Source organism: Calonectris borealis, chromosome 20 (genome assembly GCF_964195595.1).
Source record: "Calonectris borealis chromosome 20, bCalBor7.hap1.2, whole genome shotgun sequence".
Taxonomy (NCBI): Eukaryota; Metazoa; Chordata; class Aves; order Procellariiformes; family Procellariidae; genus Calonectris; species Calonectris borealis.
This window is the reverse complement of record NC_134331.1, coordinates 13,095,065-13,121,045: the sequence shown is the minus strand read 5'-3', so window position 1 is coordinate 13,121,045 and position 25,981 is coordinate 13,095,065. Positions and strand designations below refer to the sequence as shown.

Sequence of the window (25,981 nt, the reverse complement as noted above, 5' to 3'; positions counted from 1 at the left end):
AGTTTTTGGGGGTATTTTAGAGATTTTTTTTCTTTTTCTTTTTTTCCCCCTTTTATTTTATTACTACCTTAGACACGCCCAGCTCCTACGACAACAGCATCCCTACCGAGGGCTCCTGGCCACAGCCGCAGGTGAAAGCCGATGGTGGGGGTGACTCTCCCCGCCCGTGGCAGCTCCACGAGGCGGTGCAGGAAAGGCCAGCGGTGCCGCGCAGCCGGGAGACCGCTGCCTCCGCAGCCCGCCCCGGGGAACGGCTTGCTGTTGACCGATGGTATTTTTCCAAAGCTGCTACTCCAATTTATCTTCATTAATTGGCTTAATTAATTATTTTCCCCTGTGAGCAGCAGCGGGAGATTCGGTCACGAACAGCAAGGAGGCGCGACGCAGCCAGCCGCGTCCTCCGCTCTGCCCTCGCCGCTGCCGGGCGACCCCGGCGTTGCGGGCAGCTTTCGGCATTTCCCCTGGCTCCTCGGGTCTGGGCTGGGGGGAGCGGCAGACGGGCTCGGGGCAGCCCCAGCCACCTTCACGCTTGTCTTCTCCCACCCAGACCGGGTGTGGGAACAAAAGGCTTGGGGTAATGCAGCATCCCTGGATGGGCAGCGCAGGAACCCAAAATCTGGGAGTTGGGGGAGTCTGTACGTGCCACTTCAGCGTGTGAAGGCACAGAGGGGATGGATTTGCCTTACTTGCTCGTAACCCCTTCTTCTCGCACCTCGTGGAGCAGGACCACGTCTCTACCTCCCTGCGCTGCTGCGGCGGCACCTGTGAGATGACTCTGAAAGCCGCAATGGCAAAGCCAGATAGAGAAGGAAGGGACTAACGGCTGGAGTTAATAATAGACATCATTTGCAATGTGCCTCCACAAAAATGAACGTCCCCAGGCAAAAGATCTAATTTTGTGTTTCCTTTCAGATCCTCCGCTGAAGGCAGCCGGCGCTGGAGGAGGGGAGGTGTCTGCGCCCGCGACCCGCTTGGGCTCGGTGTGCGAGCCCGTGTGACGCTCGTTCACATGCAGAGAACTTGAGAGAGATCCTCCCATTAATGCACACAGGAATTACCCATGTAATCTTGGGATTAGAGCCCAAGGAATTACTTACATTTCCTAAATGAGGGAAACTCTATCAAGTGGGTAAGTCAGAGTCAGGGAGCCGAGGTGCGGGAGGGCGACTCGCTGCCTGCGTCCGCGGGAACCACCCTCACTGGCCTTCTTGAAAACGGGTTCATCTGAGGTTGCACAAAACATTTGGTGTCTTTGGACAAAAGCTGCTGCTGAGGTGCAAAGCAGACGGACTGACGCCGTCCTCGGGCTCGTTGCCAGGGAGGGAGTCATGCAAACTTCGGACCCCGAATCCGTGCCTGCAGATCTCCCTGCGTCACAGGGTGCAACCCCTCATTCCCCACCGATGATTATAGCAGCAATAGGGATAATTGAGTTTCTTACATTTTCATTTAATTTCTCTTGCAAAGTCTCTCCCACAACACCCCATGTCCCCTCGGCGGCGCCCAGTGTCACTGCTGGGTGGGGACATGGACCCGCTCCCTCCCCGGCCACACAGAGCATCCCTGTCATTGACTCCACCATCACGCTTTGAAATCGGGCTCAGATCACCCAGAGCGTTCGCCACACCGTGCTTTTCAGTCTTTCCTCATCAAAAGCTGCAGTGACAGCCAGCGGAGCCCTCAGAGCCCCATCTTCTCCCAAATGCTATCATACTCATAACAAGCACAGCAACAACAACAACAGTTACAATAACCCTCCATCCTTCACACGCCAGACGACGGTGAGTCAGACTCCATTTCCAAACTAAGACATCTCGCGCGCTATTCTCCCTCCCCCCCAGACTAATAGCTGACAATGTATGCCTTCCACATTAATGATAAGGGTTCAAGGGGAAAGAGGCTGCTCTCCCGTTTCGCTGACATTACACTCTCCTATGTACCCACCAACATACCCTAAGGCAACAGAACTAGTAATAGGTTCCTCTAACTGCCTCCTGCATCAAATTTGACACCGGGTGCTTTCTTCTCCTTTCCCATCGCTCACCTTATAACTCTGTCATCATCATTGATTTTGACTTAAGGAGAGAAAAAAAAAAAATCCCAGCCCTCTCCCCCTGCTCGTACAGCACCCGGGCGGTGATGCACAGCTGCTGCGGGGATTTGGAGCAGGGAAGAGGCAGGCCAAGGGGGCTGCTTCTGTTTTGTCTGTCTCTCAGTTGTGGAGGGACCGAGGCAGCAAGCCGGGAGCGTTTGCTGCACCTGGCAAACTGCGTTTACAGCCCCGGGACTGCACTGCTGGCTGTGGGGATGCTTCCCGAATAGCAGGCGGCACCATTCGGGTGCTCGGTGGCTTTTTGCGCTGAGGTCAGGATTTGTTAATTTTTAGGCAGCACTCCTTTCTCTTTCTTCTGTCTGTCTTCAGAGAAAAGATAGCTGGAGTGATCTCTATCTACCTCTGGGCTGTGTCACCCTACACAGTGAAACCCCCCGTGACCCCCGCTGCGGCAGAGGGGATGCCCGGCCCCCGCCAGCTGCTGGCGGTGGGAAGGGGCGAGTGGTGGTTTCACACGGAGGGGTGAAGGACCCTTCCTAGCGGCAACCCCGGGGACGGTGGCAGGTACGTCCCATGGGGCGACAGATGACCATCTCCCCTCAATTCAGTTATCAGACGTTCAGGCTCTCGTTCATGCCCAGAGAAGGGGCTGGGCTCCCGTGCCACCACCGGCTGCTCCCGGCACGACGCTGCCAGGAGATACTGCGGTCCGATTGCCAGCACTCGCGTTTTGCAGCCGCCTCCTAAGATCTGCCTTACGGGGGGCTATAACCGTGCTGGAAGGGGAAGGGACCTGTCAAAATCCCCCAAATCCTACTGCAGCCCAGAGAAACCCTGCCTGAGCGATCTGGGAACGCAGCAGGCTCCTCCTGTCTGGTTTCTTAGCAGATACCCAGAAGCGAATCCCCAGAGCGCGGCTGACCCGCAGCTGGTGTTTTCTTTGATTTATGTCAGAGCCTATTCACGTCCTCTGCTTAAAACAATCCAGTTCGTGTCAGCAGTAAATGGAACTGTGTACCATCCAGCAGCTGTTTGGCTGCTACCTGAAATGAGTTTCACTCCAGTTCTTATCAAGCAGAAATCCTTTTAATCATCAAAGCTGCCACAGCCTTCTTGGAGCTGCGATAGTGTGGTGATTATAACAGGGGAAGGCATTTTGCAAGCCAGGGACACGGCAAGAGCCCGGGAATTGCTGGTGGTTTTTTTGCAGGGTCACAGCCACTTCGGACACAGCGACACGTGTAAATGAGGGTTGGTCCTCGGCTGCGGACACCAGTCCACTGCGGAGCTGGACACCAGCAAGGTTTAACCGGGGCTGCAAGGGCAAAGCTGGGCTGCTGAGCGGGGTGCCAGACGGCCTCTGGCATCTCCACCGCTTCTCGCTGGTGGCCCAAGCAGACTCGTTACCATGAAACACCAACGGCCACTAAGATTTGCTTATTTTGAAGCTCCTGCCACTGATAAAGCCAATAGAGCCAATGGGGACCGGCTCAGGAAAAACCCAGAAGAGATGGAGTCCGGCTGCAGCCCTTACCCTGACGAGTCTCCTGAAGGACTTAACTAACGAGGCTGTTGGCGGCGAGCAGGGGTGCTGCATGAGGAGTGGGGAATGTTTGCCCAAAGCTATTCTGAATTCATTAAAGAGGACGGTAAGAGCTGGGCTGCTCCACTCGGGGACCCAGCACAAGGCCACCTAACCTGCTCGTCCTACCGAAAACTAATGATCACAGCTTGACTAGCGAATGTCAGACGCTCTCAACACGCTGCTTGCAAACAAGCTGCAAACCGAAAGCAATTCGAAGGAATTATTTGGGAAATAATTCTAAATAATGAATGAATGGAGAAAACTGCAAGCTGTTTACAGATAACTCACCCGCAGAAAAGAGCTGAATTTGCCGCGTAGATGATTCACTATTGATTATTTCCCCAGCTCTAGCTGTAACCTTATTTAAAGCATTAATTAAGACAAGTCTTCATAGTTCAGCATATTCTAATCTGTTACAGGAGGAAGAGCTCGCGAGAGCTCAGCACTGCCCTCCTGGAAGGAAATCTGGAGATTCACACCCTGCTCCCGGCTCCTGCCTGGCCGGGGAGGAGGTGGGGGGACCCCGAGCAGAGCTGAGCACCGGCCTGTCCGAAACCCAGCGATGTCCCCGATAGCTGCTGCAAACATTTCGGCTGGGTCAGGGCCGCTGAGCCCTGGGTACGGCAGGGGAATATGGGACCCTACCTGGCTGTTGGCGGGATTTCAAACAGGACAGCTGCCTCTTGGGATAAACCCCTTAAAGACAGCCGGGGCAATCTGGCTCTCCCCGCGGGTGGCTGCCCTCAGATGACCTGTTGCCAAGTCTCCCCCTATAACAATACATAAATGCATGCTCTAAAATACGCCCCAAAATGACACTGCCTGTGCAAGTGCCCCTTGTGCCACCCAGCCCTGCTCTGCTCTGCTCCCCCCGCCTTCGGCTCTGGCCCGTGTTTGCACCCCCAGCATCGGCTCCTGTGACCAACAGGGTGCCCAGAAGCACAAAGCCCCTGGGTTACATGAAGAAAAGGAACCTGCATTTCCTTTCGGTTATATCAAGTGACAACTGCACCTACCACTAAATCTGCAAGGCAGTGGCACACCCGTGTCAATGCACACACCTCGGCAAACAGTCTGCTCTTCAGCCAGCGGCTGGCACCCGTACGCACGCCTCGCTGACAAGAGCACAACTGCGGCCCGTGCTGACGGCACGTTACTAAACAAGCCTCCAGCTAATGAAACACAGGATTGTGTCTTCAGCAATGCACGGACATGAAAATCCAGCACAGCAATCCAATCCGGCACAGCAAGATTTCTGACTCAGAACCCAGAGGAAGACGGCTCGCGATGCTGAGGGGAAGGGGGAGGTTGTCGCGCTCCAGCTGCGCTCCCCAAGATGGATCTGCAGCCTCGTTTGCCCTGCGGAGCCACCGATCCCCTGCCCACCACCCCAGGGCTGCTGGCACAGCACTCTGCAGGCAGATGTGTGCTTGCTTTCCCCACATCCTGAAGAAATGAGGATATGATAACCTGGCACCTAGCTGAAGCTAAAATATTCTGTCTTTGAACCAGCTGATTAGCTCAGCATTGCCCAAAGCATGTTTGCATCATTTCTGGATGACTTGGAGTATGAGTAGAACAAGTTAGCATCTGCATTAAGCCAGCCCAGTATACGACTGATTTTTGTTCTCGTATCTTTGTTCCCAAAAGAAAAGCTCAGGCAGTTTTAACCAGCTCTGAAATGCAGGTGACCGATGACTTTGGTCTTTTTAGCCCATTTCCATGCCCACTGTGAACTTCCCCAGCTTCTCCCAAGCGCTGTCCTCAGCTCCCATGGGTACGGTTTGCCAGCAGAGCCAGCAGGCCCTCTCTCCCCACTCAGCACTATTTGGTGTGGGGCTCACTCGGCATCATGTCATGGACCAGCTGCACGGCCCACACAACCCTAATTTATCCTAATTTATCCACAAAGATTAAAAGCAAGATTCCAGCACAAGCCCCTTTCTCCCCCATCAGATGCAATCAGCCACAAGCTGTGTCTCACTGGGCTGAACTTTGAGGTAAAGTTAGACGTGACCACTAGCCAAGGAAAGATAGCAGGAGAGGAATTAAAAATTCAAACAAAATACAGCATAACCAGTTGAATTTTAGCAGCATGTCCAGATTTTTAACAATTTCAATGCTTCTACAGACTGTTTTGGGCACGTAATGAAAATTATTTCATACCGACTTTGCAAGAAAGCCTTGTCAAGATTGCAAACATTTGAAATAACCATTTGAGTGACACATGGCACAACATCCGATTTCTAACCCAGGTGTTCAAGCTTAACCCTTCAAGGTGACCACATGGAAGCAGATAATACCACGTCGTCCACAGCTCCATTGTTTTTTATACACACAAATGTGGGATGGAGCATAGTTCCCTGTCCAGTACGTTCATTAAAAGGATGCAAAAAAGGGAAGAAGAGAAAAACTCGGTAGCTCACTCTGACTCTATTTCTGTCTCCAGCTCTCCTGGCAGCCTCATGACCAGCACTGGAAGTCAGACGCGGGTCTCACCACCCCCTTGTATGCCAGGTGGGCAGCAGGGAGCTGAGCTGGTGGCAGCTGGTCGCTCGGGCACGACCCTCACACACGTGCATGCGAGCTGCCCGGCCAGCCCCGGGCACGAGCCCTCGTGCCAGCACGGGGGTAGGCTGAGAGGGCTGCTTTGAGCTCGGTTTTGGCTGAGCAATGACCACGCCAGGCCAGCCCGTCTCCTCCTGATCGAGTCCTGCATGGTTGCACAGCTCATCATCAAACATACAAGCAAATTTTTCCAAGGATATTGTCTGAAGCAAAGTCCCTACCTGCTCTTGACTCCTTTAAAGGCTGTTTTCTGGTGAGGGCTTATTTGATGGTTTATCCTTTGCTGAAAGACAGAAAAAAACAAAGAACAAATGCTTGTCAAACAGCAGTTCGGTTAGAAAGGATGGGACGCTCCTACATGGGAAGAAAAGGTGCATTTCATGTTTACTTTCATTACTCTTCATTGCATGCGATACACACTTAAAAACTTGCATAATTCTCTCCACCCAGTTCATTTTATTTTTCCGTTTGTCAAAGTCTTCTCTCTCCATAAGCAAGTGTATTGCTAATTAGGACAGAGGAACAGATTAAGTTAAAATGAGTAGGTCTCCTTATTGGCGCTGTTGTTTTCCCTGCCTCCCTCCAACCCAAAGTCAGTCCAAACCTTCTGGGGAATTCAAGCAAATTTGCATTAACATGGATACAATATGCTCCTCAAAAGAGATGTATTAGAACTAGAAACTGCGTGAGGAAGGATGACCAAGATGATGGAAGACAGAGAAAAACTTTTGCAAAAGGGGAGGTGCAAAAAGCGCGCGTGCGTGCCACTGCGCTCTGCCACGGACAAGCCTTGCGGTTGTGTGCTGTAGATGCTGTTTCGCTTGGCTGAATTTCCTTTAGTCTGTAAAATAAGTGCCTTTGCTTTAGGAGCAGAGTGACCTGCATCAGCGTCCTCTGTCACCACAAAGTTCCGATGTCCGAATTTGTTGCGGTGTAAAAACGATGAGTTTCGTTACCAAGCTGCTGCGTTTCCTGGCCAAACCTGGTTTGGCTGGGGAAGGGCAGAGACGCTGGGGGCCTGCTTGTACGTCCTCCCAGCTACAGAGGCTTCTAGTGAACGTCTGTGCGACGCAGACAGGCTTAGTACAGTTTATGGGGATATAAAATTATGCTGCATCTAATTATCTTTATTTAAAGGAGCTTCTAGGGAACCTGGACAATAAAACTTGCAAAAGCTTCGTTGGGCTCCCACTATGCTTGATTTGCCCCACTTCTAAAACCTAGCATTACCATCAGATTGATCCCATTATTTGGGAGGAATCCTGTGGGAAGAAGCCATTGTGCATGTGTTCCATGCATGGGAGCAATCCAGGAAAAGCCACTCTGCCTTCTGGCCAAGGACCCTTTTCACCATTCCCTCAACACGTGAAGAAATACGCCAGGGGTTAGTACAACTGATATTGCTGCCAGCTGGAGATTTCTAGGCCTAAAACCCTCCATGAAACAAATACCTTGGCATGGGAGCGAGCTTTTTGCACCAGATGGACCCCCTGGTCTCTTGGTAAATCCACTTCTTAGGCTTTGCCACAAAGAGGCTTAAAATTAATTAGCAGATTTTTTTTTTTTAAAGACTTCTGTGCACAAGGCGTGTGTGAGAAAGGACAGTCATGAGGAGCTTTTCAGTACTTATAGGCCAAGACAAGAATTTATAGTTTGCAAGAGAGTTCGTTTTATAACTGGCAATTTCAAACTGTTAAAGGTTGCAAGCAGACGCCTTGAAGATGAAAACATTCCCTATTTTCCCAGAAGGACAGTCAAGAAGGGGAAGGTTTTCTGATTTTTTAAGGGTGACCACTTTTACCAAAAAGCATCTGTCCCCTTTGGTCCCTGTTTCCAGAGAGCTGTCCCCCAGCAGCACTGGGGAGGTGGGTAGGTGAGGAGAGCTGATATATGGTGTGCCATGGGGAAGGACCTTCCAACGAGCAAACCACCACCATCTTCAGCTGCTGAGAGCTGACTTGTCCGCTGCTGGCCATAGACAACTGCTGAGTGTGTTCTGCAACAGCACCCACCGAAACTGCTCTAAAAACACGGGTAGATGGTAAGAAAACTGTCTAGTTAAGCAACTAACTCAAAAATATTCTTCAAACATTTATTCCCATATTGATTCATTCCTTGACCTTGGCAAAGTTGTTTTCAAAAAGAGTGAATGTTGGTGAGGCTTTGGTGGGAGCAGGGTTGCCTCTCCTGGCAGTGTGGTTTCCCAGAACCTCACTTTTTCCACCCAGAAATAACCCCATGCGAGTTGTCCGCAGGTCCTTGGAAGCCTGCCAGCACAGCTCACCTTGTGGGGTGTTCACCCTCGCCCTAACCTCGCCAGGAGCCAACTAGAGCCACAAACAATTCACAAAAGCATTAATTTAGTAATAACTTTGAAAAATGCAGCTAAAGCACTGGGAGGACACATCCACAAGTTAAAGTTTTTCCTCCCCTCCGGAGGACAAGAGACGATCCCTCAGCGTTGGCAGTGAAGCACTTTGATACCATTCAACGTCATTTACCGTCTGCAGCGCTGTGCTACCTCCCCAGGAGCGTGCGGTGCCCGCCAGCACATGGAGGAGGAGGAGATGCATTAAAAAACATGAATAAACCATACGTCGTGGTGCACGTTGGCACTTCTTGGTCTTCCTTTTGTGTAAGGGAAGGCCAGCGCTGCCAGGCTGCTTCATCGCAACGACAACAGCGTTTGTCCAGAAAGAAAAGTACAACTTTCTGCTGCTTTAGCAGTACTACCCCTGGCTTCTTTAGTCTTTAATAACTCCTACAAGTATTAATTGATTTATATACAAGCTTCTGGTGACCAAACCTGAACCAAATGAAAGAAGTTTTGCCTTATCATAAACCCACCCTGCATGTACACACTGCTGGCTACCAACAATGAGCTAAATCCCCGATTTTGCTAGAAAACTTTCTAAACTCAGTCTTGCCTATGTTATGTGCTTTTCCCCTCGGCTTTCCCATTCTTGATATTTCTGGGGAAATTTCCTTTGGAAAAGGGGCTGTTGTCAGAGTTTTGCTGATGGTGTTTTGGATCAGCTCTGAGCGGTGTCAGGCAGCACTGTGTTTAAAGCTCTGCCAGTCTGCCCGCTCAGCCACGCTCTCTCCCATCTAGCTGCTCAAGTAGTACCAGAAATGGGAAATTTAAGGAGAGACAGACTAGTTTAGAATTAGAAATGGTATTTCAAGGACTCAAAGAGCCAGAAACACAGGAAATCCTAAGCCAAAAGGACACACTTTGTAAAAGGAGAAGTCGTCTGAGGTTGGTAAACTGGACTGCAAACCTCCTGCTATCCCAGGTTTGGTCTGAGATGACAGAGAAATTTAAATCTTATCCTTCAAATCATTAGAAAGGGAAACCATGTCTTTACAGGACCTAAGATTGTACAGATATTTGGAAAGAGAATTTCATATGAAAAAGCTGGGTTCCCAGGGCAGAAATTGTTCCCTGCATCTACTGCCAAGCCCCTAGGAAAAATTTTGGGGAATGCCTATAGCAACCTGCATCACCAATGTTACTCCACTAACCCAGTTCTTACCCTCAATTTTCTATTCTAGCCTAATGAAGGTGGATTTCATGCACAATAATCTGAGAATAGCGGAGGCGAGGGTATTTGCTGTAAGGAAGGCGTAAGAAAGAGAATATTACCAGGCTAGACTACATGCAACTATACTGTTCAAGTATTAAATCCATTTTTCACCATCAAGAGTGTTATCCAACAGCATGAGAAATACAAGCAGGAGAAAATATTCTCAAGTGAACGAATTGATGGTCAATGCCTGAAAGTTTGGTAAAATGCTTTTCCACTTCATGTCCTACAAGCTGTCAGCACTAGAATGGAAGACCGCAGATCAGTAATTGCAAAGGACACTTCTTTCTTACACTGTCTCTGTCTGCAAGGCAGGAGGATGGCAAGTTAATTAATTATCTCCAACATCAGTTTACTTGAAGGTCTTTTTTTTCAGCAGTGCATCAAAGGAGACTGATAGAAGCCTTGATTAGAAGGATAATGAAGGAAATCTCTAATAGATTATATCATTTCTTGCCCGTCTGCAGCCATTCTCAAACTGGCTGCTTTTGCAGGGCTGGGATTCATGTCTGGAAAATATCACAAGCATGTAAATCCACCTCAAATGCAAAATTTATGGAAAAATTCAAGTAATTGCATGTTTACCATATTTCTGCCAAAGGTCTGGAAAAAAGATATCAGACCATCTGACTTGCTAGAGCAGAGATTTTCCATGTGTCTTGTTAGGGTCTCTGACTCCGTGGAGGTAATCCATATTTTGAAATCACATCAGACATAGATAGAGAAAATTTATTAGCTAATACAGAGCCGGACGAGAGCAGAGGCAGGAGGAGAGCATATGCTGATGTGGGGGTAAGACAGGCAGTTTGATGTCTGCCTTGTTATCCTAGGAAGCCTTTTACTAACAATGACCATTAGCAGGGGCCATAGATGAGGTGCTTTATCTGATTTTTTTCCTCTCTAATCTTGCCTGCGTTCACCTGCAACATCTCAGCCAGTCCTTGCTTCAGACCGACACGACCCCTTGGAGGGCAAAGTCGGTCCCCACTGCAGGGGAGGAAGCTTTGGTACTGCGGAGTCCCAGCTCTCCTTCCCCATCACACCAGTGCCCCATGGTTTGCCTCCACATTTGAAGTCCCTTGGGGATTTTGCTGCCATTTCCCTCTTACCCAGACCATGCTGCCAAATCTACAGTGAGGAGAAATGAAGCGTCAGGTTCTGATACACCAACACATTGTGCTGATTTCTATCTCGCACAGATAAACCCCAAGGCATTCCCAAGAAGTCTCAGTGGCATATTTAAGCAATCTATTTCTAAGATGAGACCGAAGATTCTCCCCTGCTGGTGTTTGATGCTTGATAAACTATTGATGGCACCAGTTGCGCCAACCCTGAGATGCTCAGGCATCCCAGCACCAACATCTGGAGTGAGCGTTTGAAAAAAGGAACTATTAGTCTCATAAAAGAACCACAGAGGGAGACCACCATCAGCACGTCGCCCATCGAGCCATCCTGCCCTTTCACATGCATCACCCAGCTCTTGTCCTGGCAAACGGGTGGCACGGAGAGATGCTCCAGCCCTTGCCCTGGGTCGCTCCTGTCCCCCATGGCCACCAAGGGCAAAAGTAAATGGTGCCATGCAAGGGAGCAGAAGTAAAGGCAGAGGGGGAGCAGGAAGTGTTTTATGGGGTTAACCGTCCCAGTCTGAAGTAAAGCAATTTCCTTCGGTCTCCTGCCATTTCCTTGTGGAGGCTTATCACCTCCAGCTGGGACAATATAAAGGCCCATTTAATCGAGATCCATTTAACACTGAATCACGCTAACAAGATTACTTAGCCAGGGCTAATTCTGCATTTGCTGAAGTGCAGTATCCAGGGTGAGTAATCTCTGTGTGCTGGTGGCAGGTTCAGAGACAGGTTAACCACTGGCTTAGCATCACAGACAAAACATGGAAAGTACATGGAAGACCATGACAATGAAATTGCAGCCAGTTTAGCCTATCGGGCCGTTTCCTTTCCCCTACTCAGTGTTATTTGAGATCAGTGCAGAGAGGGTTTCCTCATTACCCCATAGGATCCTAAAAGGGGAATTATTTTCTTTGTCCTCACAAGCAGCTGAGCAGGCAATACAGCAAAATCCTCTTCAGTCATTATCTGTTAAGTGCGTGGCATCCTTTTGTGAGTTAAATGACACAGTATTTCTTGCATGGGCCTGAATTTAAAAGGTTTTGCCTTCCATCAGGAGATAACTCAAGATTTGAGTGCTAATTGAATACATTTATATGCACACAAGTGATAGGCATTCATACAATTTCTTAAAGTAGATTCTCACCATTCAGTCATTTAAAAATATAGCACTAAGGGCTCTATTATTTATGATTATTAAATCACAAATCTGAGTAGCAAAATACTTCACTCAGGGAAAGTGTGAAGAGGCTGTTTCAGAGGAAAATCTCCTTTTTCAGAACTCACAGAACACCACATCATCGCAGGAGGATGCTGATAACTAATATTGTTTTACACTAAGGCTCTCAAAGTGACTTACTCAGTAAATGGATTAATCCTAATCACCCCTTCAAATGTTCCCAAATCTTCCAAGCAGTCAGAGCTAAGGCTGAGGTGTTCTGGTGAAATATTCACTTTTTGTACGTGTTGACTCATCACGCTGTCAGCATAGGATTTGGGACGTCCCCAGTCATTCCCTTCCTTGCTTCGAGAGGATGGGATTTGTTGTCACTTCAGGAGGGATTCATCTCACCTGGTGTCAGAGGTCCACAAGGCAAGTGTCTTTACTTGAGTTAGTCTCTTAAATGGAGAGAAATTGGAGTGATTTGTCTGACCTATTTTAGGCAACCTCAAGATGAGAGCAATTGCCTGCTGCAGGGGCCCGTTTCTCTCCATTGACGCTAAATGAGGTCTGAGTGCTCAGTGCGGATGCCGAGACCCCGGCGCTGTCTCACAAGTCAGGTGAGATGGATCCCACCCAGCGTAATTGCAACCTTTCAAAAGGAGAGTCGCTTTTTTTTTTCTTTTTTGTCAGGGAGTTTATTTTAACCAATTTTAGGAATTTCCCAAGTTTTCATTTCTGTCCAGTGTCTTTTGGTCTTTCTCCCCATTTTGGCAGACAATCCTTCACGTATGGCAACCGGGCTGTTAAAGTAGATAGATGGTGGTGAGAGAGCCCTGTGCCTTTCCTTCCACAGAACAGAGTAGGGCCCATGGTTTTATTTTGAAGTCCAGCCCAGAGCCTCTTTTGATGCTCTGAGGGCTCACCTAGCAGAAATCCAACTCAAGGGTGGGTCAAACCCATCTCCATAGACTCGCTGCAAGCTCTTCTGGGGGGGGCAAATGCTCCCTTCCTCCAAATGAAGAACACAAGCTACACCAGGGCAAAAGGACAAGACCGGAGATGACAAGGTGACCTCTAAAGGTCCCTTCCAACCACAGTCATTTCATGATTTTATGAAAAAGGAAAAGATCTCCAGGGCAATATCTTCACACCTGGTATGGAGACCCCCATGCTCAGGGTGCTGGCGGGGACAGGCTTCACTCCTGGTAACACCCAGCCCTTCAGCTCTGATGGGAAGGGAGCTCTGGGAAGCTTTAAGACAAAACAAAAAAAAAGGCACCTATGGAGCCGGGTGCCTTTAGGGTATGGCAGGAGCTGGGCGAAAGCCTTCAGTATTGTAATTTATATTCAGATTTCTAAGCCCACTTGAATCTAGCCCACATCCCATTCTCAAATAGAGTGACTTAGACACTCAGGAAACTAAACTCCACTTAGACATGGGCTTTCAGGCCCCGATATGCAAAAGCATGCAAGTCTGTAATGCTACTTCGTGTGCCTAATATACACCAATTCTGGGACGAGATTAAATACTTACATCAGGGCTGGAACCAAGCCCCGTGCGATTCTGGCCAAGTGCTGAGATCACTTGTGAAAGTGGGATTTCTGTTGAGATTTTAAACTTTCTTTTATTGCAGTCCAGAGCTCAGACCAGACCCATGCGCCCCTTCCTCCCTCCCATTAAACTCAGGTACTTAAACCATGCCCGTGGTATCTGCACACCGGGAAGGCAGTTTGCTGGTCATCTCTACACAGGGAATTCATATATGTGACGTCCACCCCCTCAGTGCCAAGCTGCCTAGAAAATGACCAACAGACTTTGAAGTTTGTAAGAGAAACAGGCAGGCATGCACGAGAAACATGACTGTATAAGGCTTGTTTCCTTGAGAAACAAGGTGCTCAGTCAAAACATTCAGAAAACTTTCCAGCTGCCCTCATGACTTCATCCTCAACATCCAAAAGCACAAAAATCTTTAAGTGTAAAGGAGGAATTAAAATCAGCCTCAAAAATATGACCAGGTCACACTGGAAATTCCAGGGACTCCCTTTAGCAAGTGCTCAGGGTGTCTCCAACTATACAAACGCAAAAACCATCCCACTCGTTTTCCTTCAATCAGCAGTCAACTAGCCAAGGAGTTTGACTGCACACACAGCCCTGTGCCGTGGACACTATGGGAGGAGCTGGGAGTCCTGAATTTAATTTCTTCTTCCATCACTTTCTCACCATCTTCCCTTTTGGACTCTGAAGCCCAAAATCTCAGAGGCAGAAGCTGGCTAACTCCCTGCTGCTGCAGTTGAGGCAGCTCAGCTCGTTCTGGTCTGGTGGGACACACGATGGAACTGCTGTAGGGTTGCAGGGTACAGCGTACCCCACATACAGGCTCCTGCAGGTACGGTAGTGCACATGGATGTATTGATGTGGGGCCATGCAGAGTCTCGGAGATGGAGCAACGCAAGAGGCAATGGACCGCATGCTTATCAGCACATGCAACACCTGCACCGCGGGGACCGCAGCCCCTTGGTCCTCGCCGTGGTGGCAGACATCGGTGGCACACAACATCTGTCCATGCCACCAGGGCAGCACACTGCAATGAAAGGATTTCCAAGCATTTTCCAATTTTAATGTCCCTTAAAAAAAATATCTCTGGTAAAGGCACAGACTCGCACGTGGCAAGTTTAAGCCCAAAGCTTTCTTTCCTCCGTTACCTTTTCTGAACCTCTCAAAAATAACCTGCTGGCTGCAGGTTGCTCTATTGCTTGTCATCTTGTTTTGATATAATGCCATCATCTCTAATTGGTGAGGCATAAGGGCTTGAAAGACATTAAGTCCTGCCTGCACGTGTGCCGGAGCAGTTACCGCAGCGTGATAACCATCCCTCCGATATCTCCCTGCCCGTACGCCTGCCGGCTGGGCAGCAGCGCCTGACCACGCTCACAGCAACAACAAAGGCAAAGCATCTCGCTCCAAGCAATAGGACCAAGTAGACTCCGTGGGAATCATTATTAACTTGGCTTTAATTACAAACTAATTTCCTCCTGCATAGCCAGCAATTTCAAGCTCTGTGGAAACTATAAGGAAACAATAGCATGCCATTTCCCAGTAAAAGGCGCATAAACAAATAGACAAAATTCAGAGCTTCAAAAGAGAGTGATATATTTAAATGCCCCAAATGCAACAATCTGAGAAATTTTCCTCAAGGTAAGCAGAAAGCATTCTCTTTTACTTTCCAACTAAATATCCCATTTATAAGGCCATCCAATTTTACCAAGTTATAAGGAAGACCTAGTAGGTCTTTGTAACAGAAACCGCCTGCACCTAAAATATGCAGAGGCTACCTCTCCGTAATAAGCCGGTGCCGTAGGTTGCTCACCGGCTGGAGCGCTGCTGAAACCGTACTTAGCAGCTGACAGATTGCAACGAGAACTGGGGGAGCATGAAGGCTTGTTAGCAGCAAGGTTTCCCCAGCTGAGGCTCAGACACGCGCTGATTGGCAATTCAGATCACGGAGTTTGTCCCGGTGGAGCCTCCATATGTTTCTTCCCCTGGAGGAGCGATGAATGTCAATTCACCCCTTGGGGTGCGTCAGGCGAAAATCCTCCCGAGGGTGAAACGAGAGCTGACAGCAACCGGCCACAGGTGCCCGGACCAACTTTCACACATCGGCCAATTTTGCTAAGAGTCGGCAAAAAATGAAGCTGTTTGTTGCATTTCCATGCATAGCGCTGGTGTATACGTTCCCCTCTCAAAATTAGCTATATGGAAACATAAATAAGGGTAACACACGCTTACATACCATAAAACAGGAAAGTGAATGTTTATGTTGGTAACTCATCAGCACGCCTGGGACTTCCCAAGAGTTCATGGCGGTACCCTGAACGCACAGTCCGTGACAGTCACCGTGAATCGATGGCTCCATTCTATTCTACACTATTCTATGCTGTGTTATGCTATATGTCCAAACTCATCACGATATATTTTCCTTCCCCATGTCCATGTCTCATATCAACCACTTCTTCAGAGCTTTCTGCCAGCGGCTCTTGACGGGCTTTCCAAACCTTAATTAAGCTTCGAGACACCTCCGTGAAGTTGACTAATATAATTAAGTGAATCTTCCAGATGAATAAGCTGAGGAGAGGTGAGATAAACAGCAGAATGATGGAGGAACAGTTACCCGTGGCCAAGTAAGTCGCAGGGCCCAGAGACCCCATCCCTGATGTCTTACAAAAATCAGTGCCTTTCCCTTCCCGTATCTGTAGTTGATTATGCCATGATTTTCTCCTGGAAAGGGTAGTTTGGACCATTGTCTTAACAAGAAAAAGCAGCTTTTGGCAAGAAGGCATCGAGGTAGAGCTGCTATCTCTAGCACTGCCACACAGGAATATTTCTTACAAGTATCAAGAATAGTTGCATATGTACGTGCAGCAACGTATTTTCCTATTATTAAGGTAAGGGGAAGCTGTAGTCCAGTGGCTTCTTTCAGGTAAACTTTCTGAAATTGTAGTAATTATATAGATTATATTAAAATCATTCTCAGGTTGTCTGGGTATCTCCTAAAAACAATCTCTCATGAGATTTCTTTAATTTCTTTAATTTCAAAGTAAACTGGAAGAATGATTCATAAGAAAAGCCCAAGTCTTGCTACAACCTGAAGCATGACTTGTCTCATAAGTTTAAAAGGCTTATTATGGGCTTGAAGAGGAACGTGCACCTAAATCCTGCGTGACTGGGGCCTTACTTAGGTAGACCATTTGCTTGGGTCTTTTTCCTGGAAGTTGATGTTTAGAATGAAATATTACATTAGAATGAAGTATTAGGGTGCAACAGGAGTAAAATGGAAAATTTTCCAGCTTGGAGTCGAGCTGGATCTGTGACGTCTCACCTTCCTACAGGCACTTTCCTTTAAAAGAGTTGACATTCAGCATGTTCTCAATGCTTAAAGAGCTCTGGCAAAGGCCATTTTTCTTCCTGTATCCAAACGAGATTATGCTGCTATATCCTAATCATTGTGGCCACCCATTGCTTAGGAAGCTCAGCCTTAGAGGCACAAGTTCCAACATAATTTTCCATTCCAAAATTCAATGGCAGAAGCGCTCGAGAAGAAATCACTCACGTAACACTTGTCGATTGGCTTTCGACATCTGCAGGGCTGTTGCTTGGCTTTGTGCTCGCCCTCTGACACAAGCGTTGGGACTGTCAGGGAGCAGCCGAGAGGCCACTTGCTCTGGCAGTTCGCACCATTGACTTCTCCTCTTCCCACCTGGGATCTGGTGACAGCATCACCTACCACTCTTCCTAAGTCTGCCGGAGGGGACAAAACCACACGACTGTGGGAAACTTCACGTGACACCGCTTCTCTTTTAAACTGTTGTTTCCCAGTGCTGGGACTCCATGGAAAACTATGAAGTGATGGCAGCTCTTGGGACCTAAGCCATGCTGATTTTTTTTTGTTTGTTTGTTTTGCCTCATCTGTTTCTTTATACTTCTCCGTGTCCCAAGTGACTCTGACATAGGAATTTCTGCTTTTCATTTTTCTGCTGTACAAGATGTCAGCAGATAACAATCCATGCTTCATTGCTGCCGTTCCATAATTGAAAGAGCCAGCAATATATCAGGCTTGGAGTCTGCAAACCCCATCAATAAGTACTCTATTACTTGGGCATAATTTCCCACCACCCCTCAGATGAGACTTAACAGGCAGTAGGGTTATATTGCTGAACCCACACTTCACTGCAAACTGTTTAAGATAATGTCTACTAAACTGTAGTCTATTGTCACAAATTAGTTTCTCAGACAACCAGCGTCTAGCAAAAATGTACTTAATATGCAAAGCTGTCTGTTTAGATCTATCTGTCTTCCAGTAAATCTACCTCAGGGAGAAGAGAACTGTAGTCCAAAATAACGGCACGGGTTTCCTTCCAAGTCAACATACACAGATCTACACTTTTCTCTAGGAACAAATTTTTCCTGTGTCACCCAGAGGGTTTTTTTGCTTGACTTATCCTGCATTTTCAGCATGTAACAGAGACCTTAACAGCTTCTGCAGCGTTACTGATTGTGTGAGGCAGTGTGAAACTTGCCTGGCCTCTCTTTTTACATTTAATTCTCTGAGTTTTTCTGTGGCACGTTAAGAATCAGCTTCCTGGTCCATTTCAACAAAATCCTATCGAGTCCCAAGAGTTTCCCCTTTAAATAAATACCAGGGCTCGAGTTTTAATTACTTTCTGCAGAATCCCCTTATCAGCAGTAGCTTTGACAGGCACAGGCTATACGTTATCTGGAAACACAACTGAGATCTCTAACTCCTTCTCCTTCCACGTCTTTAGCCCTTGAAGCTTGTCTCGTACCTATTACACGTGGTGCCCGAAGCACTGCCAGACTGTGGGCTCTGATGCCTGGACAGGCAGCTCTTTCCCTCCATAGCTTACCATCCCAGAGGATCCTTAACCCTTCCCTTGTTGCTGGCACAAATAAATTGCTGATGATTCAGTCATGCTGGCTATCCCTCTGCATACCAGGCATCTCCCAGACGTGTTACTTGTTGCACAGAACCTTATTTTCATTCAGTTTTGGTCCATCAGCTTTGGGGCTCTGCAAACCTCCCTGAAGTCCACTGCTTGTGTTATCTAGAGCACGCAGTCGGTATCACTCCTTGCACCACCAAAGGTCTGTTGCAGGCATCCAGTGACGCTGCCCGGGTGCACAAAAGAATTAGAGCAGCTGGGGGTAGCGGTGCCTTCCTGCAGTCCAGTGCACCAACACCTCTTCTCTGTTTCTAAGAGTAGTTGCAAGAACTGCTTTAAATTATTAAAATAGAAGAGCTAGTCAGTGTTTAAACTTTGCATAAGGGCCATTTTGAGTTTTGGGTGGAAGTTCAGATCCTTTAATACGTTATCTTGACTGGATCAACCAGTCTAGGAACTGCCTCATAGAACCCAGAGGGAGCACGTTTCACCCCAAATCCTCTGAAATCAGACTCTGCTGCACCGCAAGCATGCTGACCGCCCAACTTATTGAAGAACCTCATTACAGATTTGTTTGAATGCTTCCAAATTTTTATCCTTGTAACCCTCAGGGAGACATGTTGCACTGCCCATTTAGGACTATGTTTGGGTGTCCCACCTCCCGTACCGTTCCCTAGTCCCCCTCCATCCCTCACCCGCACAGCTGGTGTCCGGTCTGAAATTTCAGCCCCCCGAAATCACTGGAGATAAGAGCTGCAATGTAAAGCACCTACATTTCTGATTAGCTATTTTCAAAGGCTGAGAGAGCTCCATTCCTGACCACGCTGTTGCCTAAACTCTGACTGGTCCATGGGCTTACATGCCTAGCAGAGCCGTGCCTGCCCCGGAGGGCACGCACCTACTGCCTTTTTGCCATATTAGTAGCCCTGGCCTGTTTCAGTTCACCTTCGTGCCAGAAACGAGCTAGCCTAACTTCACACCACTGAGAACAAAAGCAGGCAGCAGACCAGCCTCAAAGCAAAAGTAGACATAAAACCCCATTAAACCTCATGGTTCAACACATAAACAGAGCGAGGGGAGGACCTCCCAGAGTCCTGCGCTTGAATCCAATAACCATCCATAACTACCCCTAAGGATAGTTTCTAAAGAGGGGAGAGCAATAAACAGCACTTCCCCTCTTCATTACACAACTCCAGCAATAACTATGATGAATGGCAACGACCAACTGGGTTTCATTGCTAGATTTCCAGGCTACGGTGTCCAACAATAGAAGCATAATAAAGACAGATGGCAGTGGATTAACTCTTCTCGCAATGCGGCCAGTGCTGGTTGTTCAACCGCTCTCATCCCAGCTCAAATGCAGGCAGCCTCACAGCAGCCCCGACCCCGGCAGCCAGCAGGCAAATGCCCTTGCTTCTGTAGAGGAGGGGATCAGGCGTAATGCAACCAGAGGGGTTGTTCGGACTAGAGAGCAGAGCTGAGCAATATATGCTAATTCTGGTAGTGTGTGCTTTTAAGCACAGCTGTTAAATACACAGAAAACTCAGAAGAAATCTAAGTGGATTTTCCACGGAATATTTCTACTCTTTTTCAACCGATAGTATAATTGCTTGACTTCTTTTTAATCTGGAAACCTCAAAAAGAAAAAAAAACCCTGAAACTGTTGCTGCTTTCATGCAAAAGAGATTGCTTTTTAAAAGTTGCTATGTTCCCCCCCTGCTTTTACCCATTTAGCACAAATAATAAAGATTATTTTGCATTTTTTTTGGTAGTCTTAATAGGATGCTAATAGGTTCATATTTGATATAATTTTAACATTACCAGAAAGTTTTAGGTTCAAAGAACAAAGAAGAAACAGGGTCTAGGAGGGCTGGGGAGGAAGGAGTACTTTGCTGTGTGCAAATGTATGAAATTCACTCTAAGCTTCAGCATTAAACGGGTACATGCACTGCCAAAGCTAGCGGGGGGGGGTCTTACCACAACTAATTAATTGAGTCTGTAAAGCGTTTGGAGACCTTCAGATGGAAGGTGCTAAACAAACTGAAAATTATCATTATTTCTGCTTAAGTGAAACTGCCAAGCAATGCTACTTCAATCATCCATTGCAAATTCAGGTCTGTCTTCTGTTTATAAGTCCACTGTAACCAAGCTTAATTTCTGCAGATGTATTTGCTATTCAGGAGCATTTGCTGGTTTGAATAATTTTCAGACGGAGTTTTTGGGAAACATGTGTGATTCGCCTATTCATTATCAGTTACTCCGGATGTGTGATGGGTTACAGAAGGCAGCACGTTGCTGTTTCCGCTCGCTGCCTGAATGGCAGAAAGTTTATTAGATGGGAGAATAATGAATAACCAATAATGAATACTCTTGTTTTCATGTGAAAACAGATGAGCATGTGAAAAACAGTGTCTCTCCCCACTTTCTTGCCAACAGATCCCCATTCACAATAATGTTCTCCAACAGAGAAAAGCAAGCAGACTCTTGATTCAGCCAAATATTTGGCCATTCACAAACTCCAGTTTTACTGTCTTACCAGAACTACCTATGTGCCTGCCTGAAATACGGAGGTGGCCGTTCCGGGGTTGACCTGTCATCTTTACAAAGACAAGATAATAAAAAAAAAGAAACGCCCTTGTTTTCACAATGTGCGTTAACCAGCCACATAACGCTTTGGGTGTTTCGGTCTCTCCTGGGCGTCGGCAATTTCTCTCTACAGTATAGGATAACTCCTGCTCTCATGGGGGCTTCTCTATAACACCTCATGTTGCCAAACCCCTTTGGTCTACGGGACTTCTGCAAGCCCATGTGCCACATCTCCGCTCTGGGGCAAACATCAAACGCCCGGCAGAGTCACGCCGAAGTCTGATCGCACCAACCACCCCAAAACTGTATCCCCGGAAACCCTCCTCCCTGCTGAAAGACGGAAAGCTCAAATTTACACAGAACCGTTTCCTCATTTCTGTTTTTGCTGACCGCGTGGCTCCCAGTTTCACGTAATTATTTTGGTATGCTGGTGTTAATGATGTGTCCAGTTCACTTAGCCTGTTCATCAGTATTGCTGGCCATTTGCTGTTTCTTTGTTTCTTGCCTCCCAAAAGGTCACTACATCATCAGCAAAACCAAGCGCGATTCATCCATTATTTATCAAGCCGGGTCTACTGCTCACCTGTCCCCGATTTGAAGGCCATGCTCCACCCTACATCTCAAAGCTACGCACCTTCAAGCCCACACCTGTGGCACGAAGCACCTGCTGGCACAAAGCGTTTATTAAACAGAAGTCACAAATTGTAAAAATGAAGCTTGTTGTGTTGCAAACAGGGATTTGGCATCATTTTAAACATCCTGCGTTTCTCAACCTCAGGCCCCCGGTCCCACTCCTGCCTTGCCTTCTATTGACTGAAAAACTATTTGTAAGTAAATCTATGCAATGAAAGACCTGCCTTGTGCTGTTTGGCCTGAGTTGTGGCCTGCTTTAACCCTCCATCAGCAAAGGCTGCCTAGATCCGTTATTTCCTTAGCCTAACCGCGTGCTGAGGGCTCACCAGGGCTTCCTGCACGCAGCCCCATCGCCTTATCGACATCTTCCTCTGGAGCAATATTACGGAATAGCGTCCCTGGGGGAAACACACATTTCGCACACTGTGAAATGCCTTGTGCAAAGTCAGGGATGCTCATGACGCCTCCGCTCGGGAGCACCAGCACCTTCCCAACACGAGTGCCCCTGGCACCAGTCCTGCCCCTGCGGGAGGTATCTGCAGCCTTGCAGTCCTTCCAAGACGTTGGGGTACAGGTGATGCATAGTGTTATCAAAGCTCCATCTGCCTCCGGGGAGTCTTTTAAATCTCAGCCCCTGAGAAGAGCAATAACCTTCAAAAAAAACCACATGGGACTTATTACAAAAGGGAAATTCTAACCTACAAATAAAGGCAATAAAGAGGCAGACCTCTGCCTCCCAATCGCATCTAACACGGCCTCAGAACACGCGGAGACGTCCTGATTAGCTGCCGAAGGGGTAAAGGCGATGTGAGCGATCCCCATCGCGGGGGAAAACCGCGGTTGCGCTGGAGAAGAGGCGCTGAGCATCGCCGAGGTCACCCCGGGGCAGCGCGGCTCTCCTCCAGCCTGCCCCTGGGGCTCGGCCGAGGGTATTTATCATATCTATGGCTTAGACTAAAAGCAAAGCCAGAAAAGTGCCTCCGAACCGTGCTGCAGCAGGAGGGAAGCGGGGAGGAGAGCAATACCACAGCCACTCTCTGCTCCTCCCTATTTGTCCTGGTTATCGGACTGGAAAAGATCACCAATTACCCTCTTCCCAACCACCACTGCTCCTGCCAACAAAAGATGAAAAGCACATTTATTTCTCTTAAGTGAGATCTTTTTGTGACACATAAGGACCCTTGTATACATGACAATTACTTGTAAAAAATGTCTCTCTGTCTACAGCACATCTGTAAATGGATTTAAGCCCATATAAAGGATGTAAAAATGGCTATAACCGCCCCAGTGCAGCTCCCTGGAAGCTCTCAATGGTGTTTTTTTCACATATATAAAAGCCAACACAGAACAAAAAGGCCTGTCAGCAAAGAAAGGTAGGCTTGCCTTTCCTCACCTAACTAGGGAAACTTAATTTTATTTATTTTTATTGACAATTTCAACAACTATTTCTCAATCATAAAAGTAAAAAGCACAGGCTCAGCTAGTCAGCCCATCATTTCTATTTAGCTTTTTATTTGTGCGAGGAACTCTTTGGAGATGCAATATCTTGTTTGCAGAGACACCCTAGTGGCAACATGACATTACTCAAACCACCAAATGAGGCTTGTGCAGACAAGGCAGCCTTCTCCTTCGGCACCTCCAGCAGCTTATGGATCTCACCCTGCGACTTGGGGCTCCTCTGTTCCCCCCGTCACCCCAGCCTCCCCCATTACCGCCGACTCCTGGCTTTGACATCTAGGGAGGGTGAGCAAAGCTCCATTTAAAAACAAATGCTGTCATTGTCTAGCGGGTAATTATTGACCATTGCATCTTATTATTATTATTTTTACTATTTATTTTTTGACAGATGCCCCCTGGGGTTCTGCCTTGCTGACATTCATCACAAACAGGGCTATAAGGCACTGTGGGATGTATCTGTGCCTGAATTACAGATACGCCACTCATCCCTCCCGGGCCCAGGGGTGTCTAAGGACCAGGTTTACGCAAGGAGTCGGGAGTCAAAGGATGGACAGAGGAAAAGGAGAACCCACTGGGATTTGCCAGCTAAGAAGTCTGGCTCCCAGATCCCAGCGGAGTCAGCGGGAGCTGGGCACCTAATGAGCAAATCCACAGGGAGACGCTGACTTTGGGCGCCTCAGCCCCTCTGCAAGGGCAGCGACGCGCGCGGGACGCAGCGGCGATCACCTGCGTGCGGCCATGGGCAGGGGGTCCCTCCTCAGGCTACGCACAAAGCGCAGAGCAAAGACGGTCCCTGTCCCAGGCGCACAGATCAAATCCTTTGACTCAGTGCGTTTGAGGTGGCCGGTTACCATCTATAATTTAAAAATCGGGAAATGGAGGCTTGCAGGTTACATTGCTTTTGGGCAAGGCTCATTAACTTCCCGGAGCGAGTCCGTTTGGCCATACCCTGTGCAGCGGATAATAAAATCAGTGTTATGCTACCTTGGCATCTGTGCTTTCACACGGAAGCGAGAAAGACTTTCTGCTCCTATTTGCACTCTTACCCTAACAGCAGCGCAGGGTGTCAGGTGTCTGCGAGCTGAAGGCTTCCCGCTCTGTGGCATGCTATTAAAAGCATATGCAATGAGACTGCACCTTCTGTTCACACTCTGTCAGTAATCCCGTGCAGGCAGGTTTGCCGTTAACCTTCCTAATGGAAAGTCTGTTCGACGGCTTGCTGGCTTTGCCTCAGTTAAGTATTATCTGCAAAGATGCAGACTGTTGATTTGTGGGCATCTTCTACAGGGAGAGCTGCAGAGGCTCAGGAGAAACGATGCAGCCCAGATCTGACGATGGAAGGCGATTCTTGCTCAAACGAGGCCAGGCCGGTTATATATATATACGTACACACACACACATATATATATATGCAATTCCTACAGAAGAAATAACTCGCTTTAGCTGGTTTGGGGAGAGGAAAAAAGAACTTGTCTCAGCTTAATTACAAATTTACTTCTTTCTCTTTCCTCTCTTTCCACCCCTGCCCCTCACCCCCTGATAAAACGAGGGTAAAAAGCCCTGCAAATGGCAATATCCAATATTCATTAGTGGCTTGTGAGAGAGACAGAGAGACACAACTCATTACTGGGTTCTTCACCTTTACCCTTGACAATGGTTATTTACATAATAACCTGACCCTTAGGTTACTCTTCATTAACAAACACATGTGCAAACATAGAAGCAGCTGGCTACAACTCATAAATATATATTGTTAACCTTGGCTTAGAAGACTTACTTTCACTTACTAAAGAAAAAAAAAAGCAAAAGAGACACTATTTTGCATAGCTATTATGTTATAACCTCAGTAAATGGTACAATGAGCCAGAGGCTCGGCGCAGCGCTGCGTGCGCTCGAGCAGACGTGTGCTTGCAGGACACGGCAGCGCGGCCGGTGCAGTTCTCCACGCCTGCTGTCCGGGGGATTTGCAAACCAGCTGGTTGTGTGTTGGCCCTGCCTGGAGCATCTTCCTCTGCCCTTTGGGGGACGGTCCCAGTTGGGGGATGAGGCAGAGACCACTGGCGCTGGGGGGGAATCAATCCGGCTCTTTTATTCCCCAAATTGTCTGATGATACCACCTGAGCTAGACCATGGTGGGGTAGTGTTCAAAGCTGGGCTGAAGCAAGGAAGGACCTCTCCAGAGAAGCAGGTTGTTCAGCTAAGATGAATGGTGCCATTTAACCCTCTGAGCAAAAGTTTCAGACTCCATGTGGAAACATTGCTGTGCAAGGTCTCTCAGACCAGATTTAGAGCTTTCCTTCGTGTTTCTGAAGGCATCTAAAACAGCTTCTGAGACCTCAATCTCATCCTACAGCTCTGGGAGCCAAGCCCCATCCCTTGGTCTGACATGGATGAAATGTGTCTGTGTCTTAAGCCAGGCGGCAGCCCTGAGCGGAGGGAAAGGTGCCCTGGAGCTTTCTGGAGGATGGGCAGGTTTTTGCTCAGATCGACTGCCACAGCTCAGCTGCGTCTTTTGAGAAAGTGCCTCCCGAAGCATTGCTTAGCATCGTTTCTGGTAACACATTTCCTACAGTCCCTTACCATATTCTCAAAGCATAAGCCCCGTGACTTTGGTTCAGCCAGAGGTTTATGCTTTTCCAGTGGCCACACATCAGTCAGTCATTCCCAGAAAGACAAGGCGCCATCATCACCACTTGCAGGAAAGCAGCTTTCATTTTGGCCGTGGCTTCATACATGTCCAACCAGAGGAGGTCACGCAGATCA

The 25,981-nt window shown here is 48.0% G+C and overlaps 1 protein-coding gene across 1 annotated transcript in view; it reads right to left on the bottom strand.

Annotated features, from left to right (window-relative positions):
* Positions 1–25,981, bottom strand: part of TNRC6C (trinucleotide repeat containing adaptor 6C) — a 331,542-nt gene that overhangs the window by 212,943 nt on the left and 92,618 nt on the right. Inside the window, exon 3 of the mRNA XM_075169886.1 lies at positions 6,428–6,489. Coding sequence (XP_075025987.1) covers positions 6,428–6,489 — 62 coding nt within the window. The remainder of the gene's footprint in view (positions 1–6,427; positions 6,490–25,981) is intronic.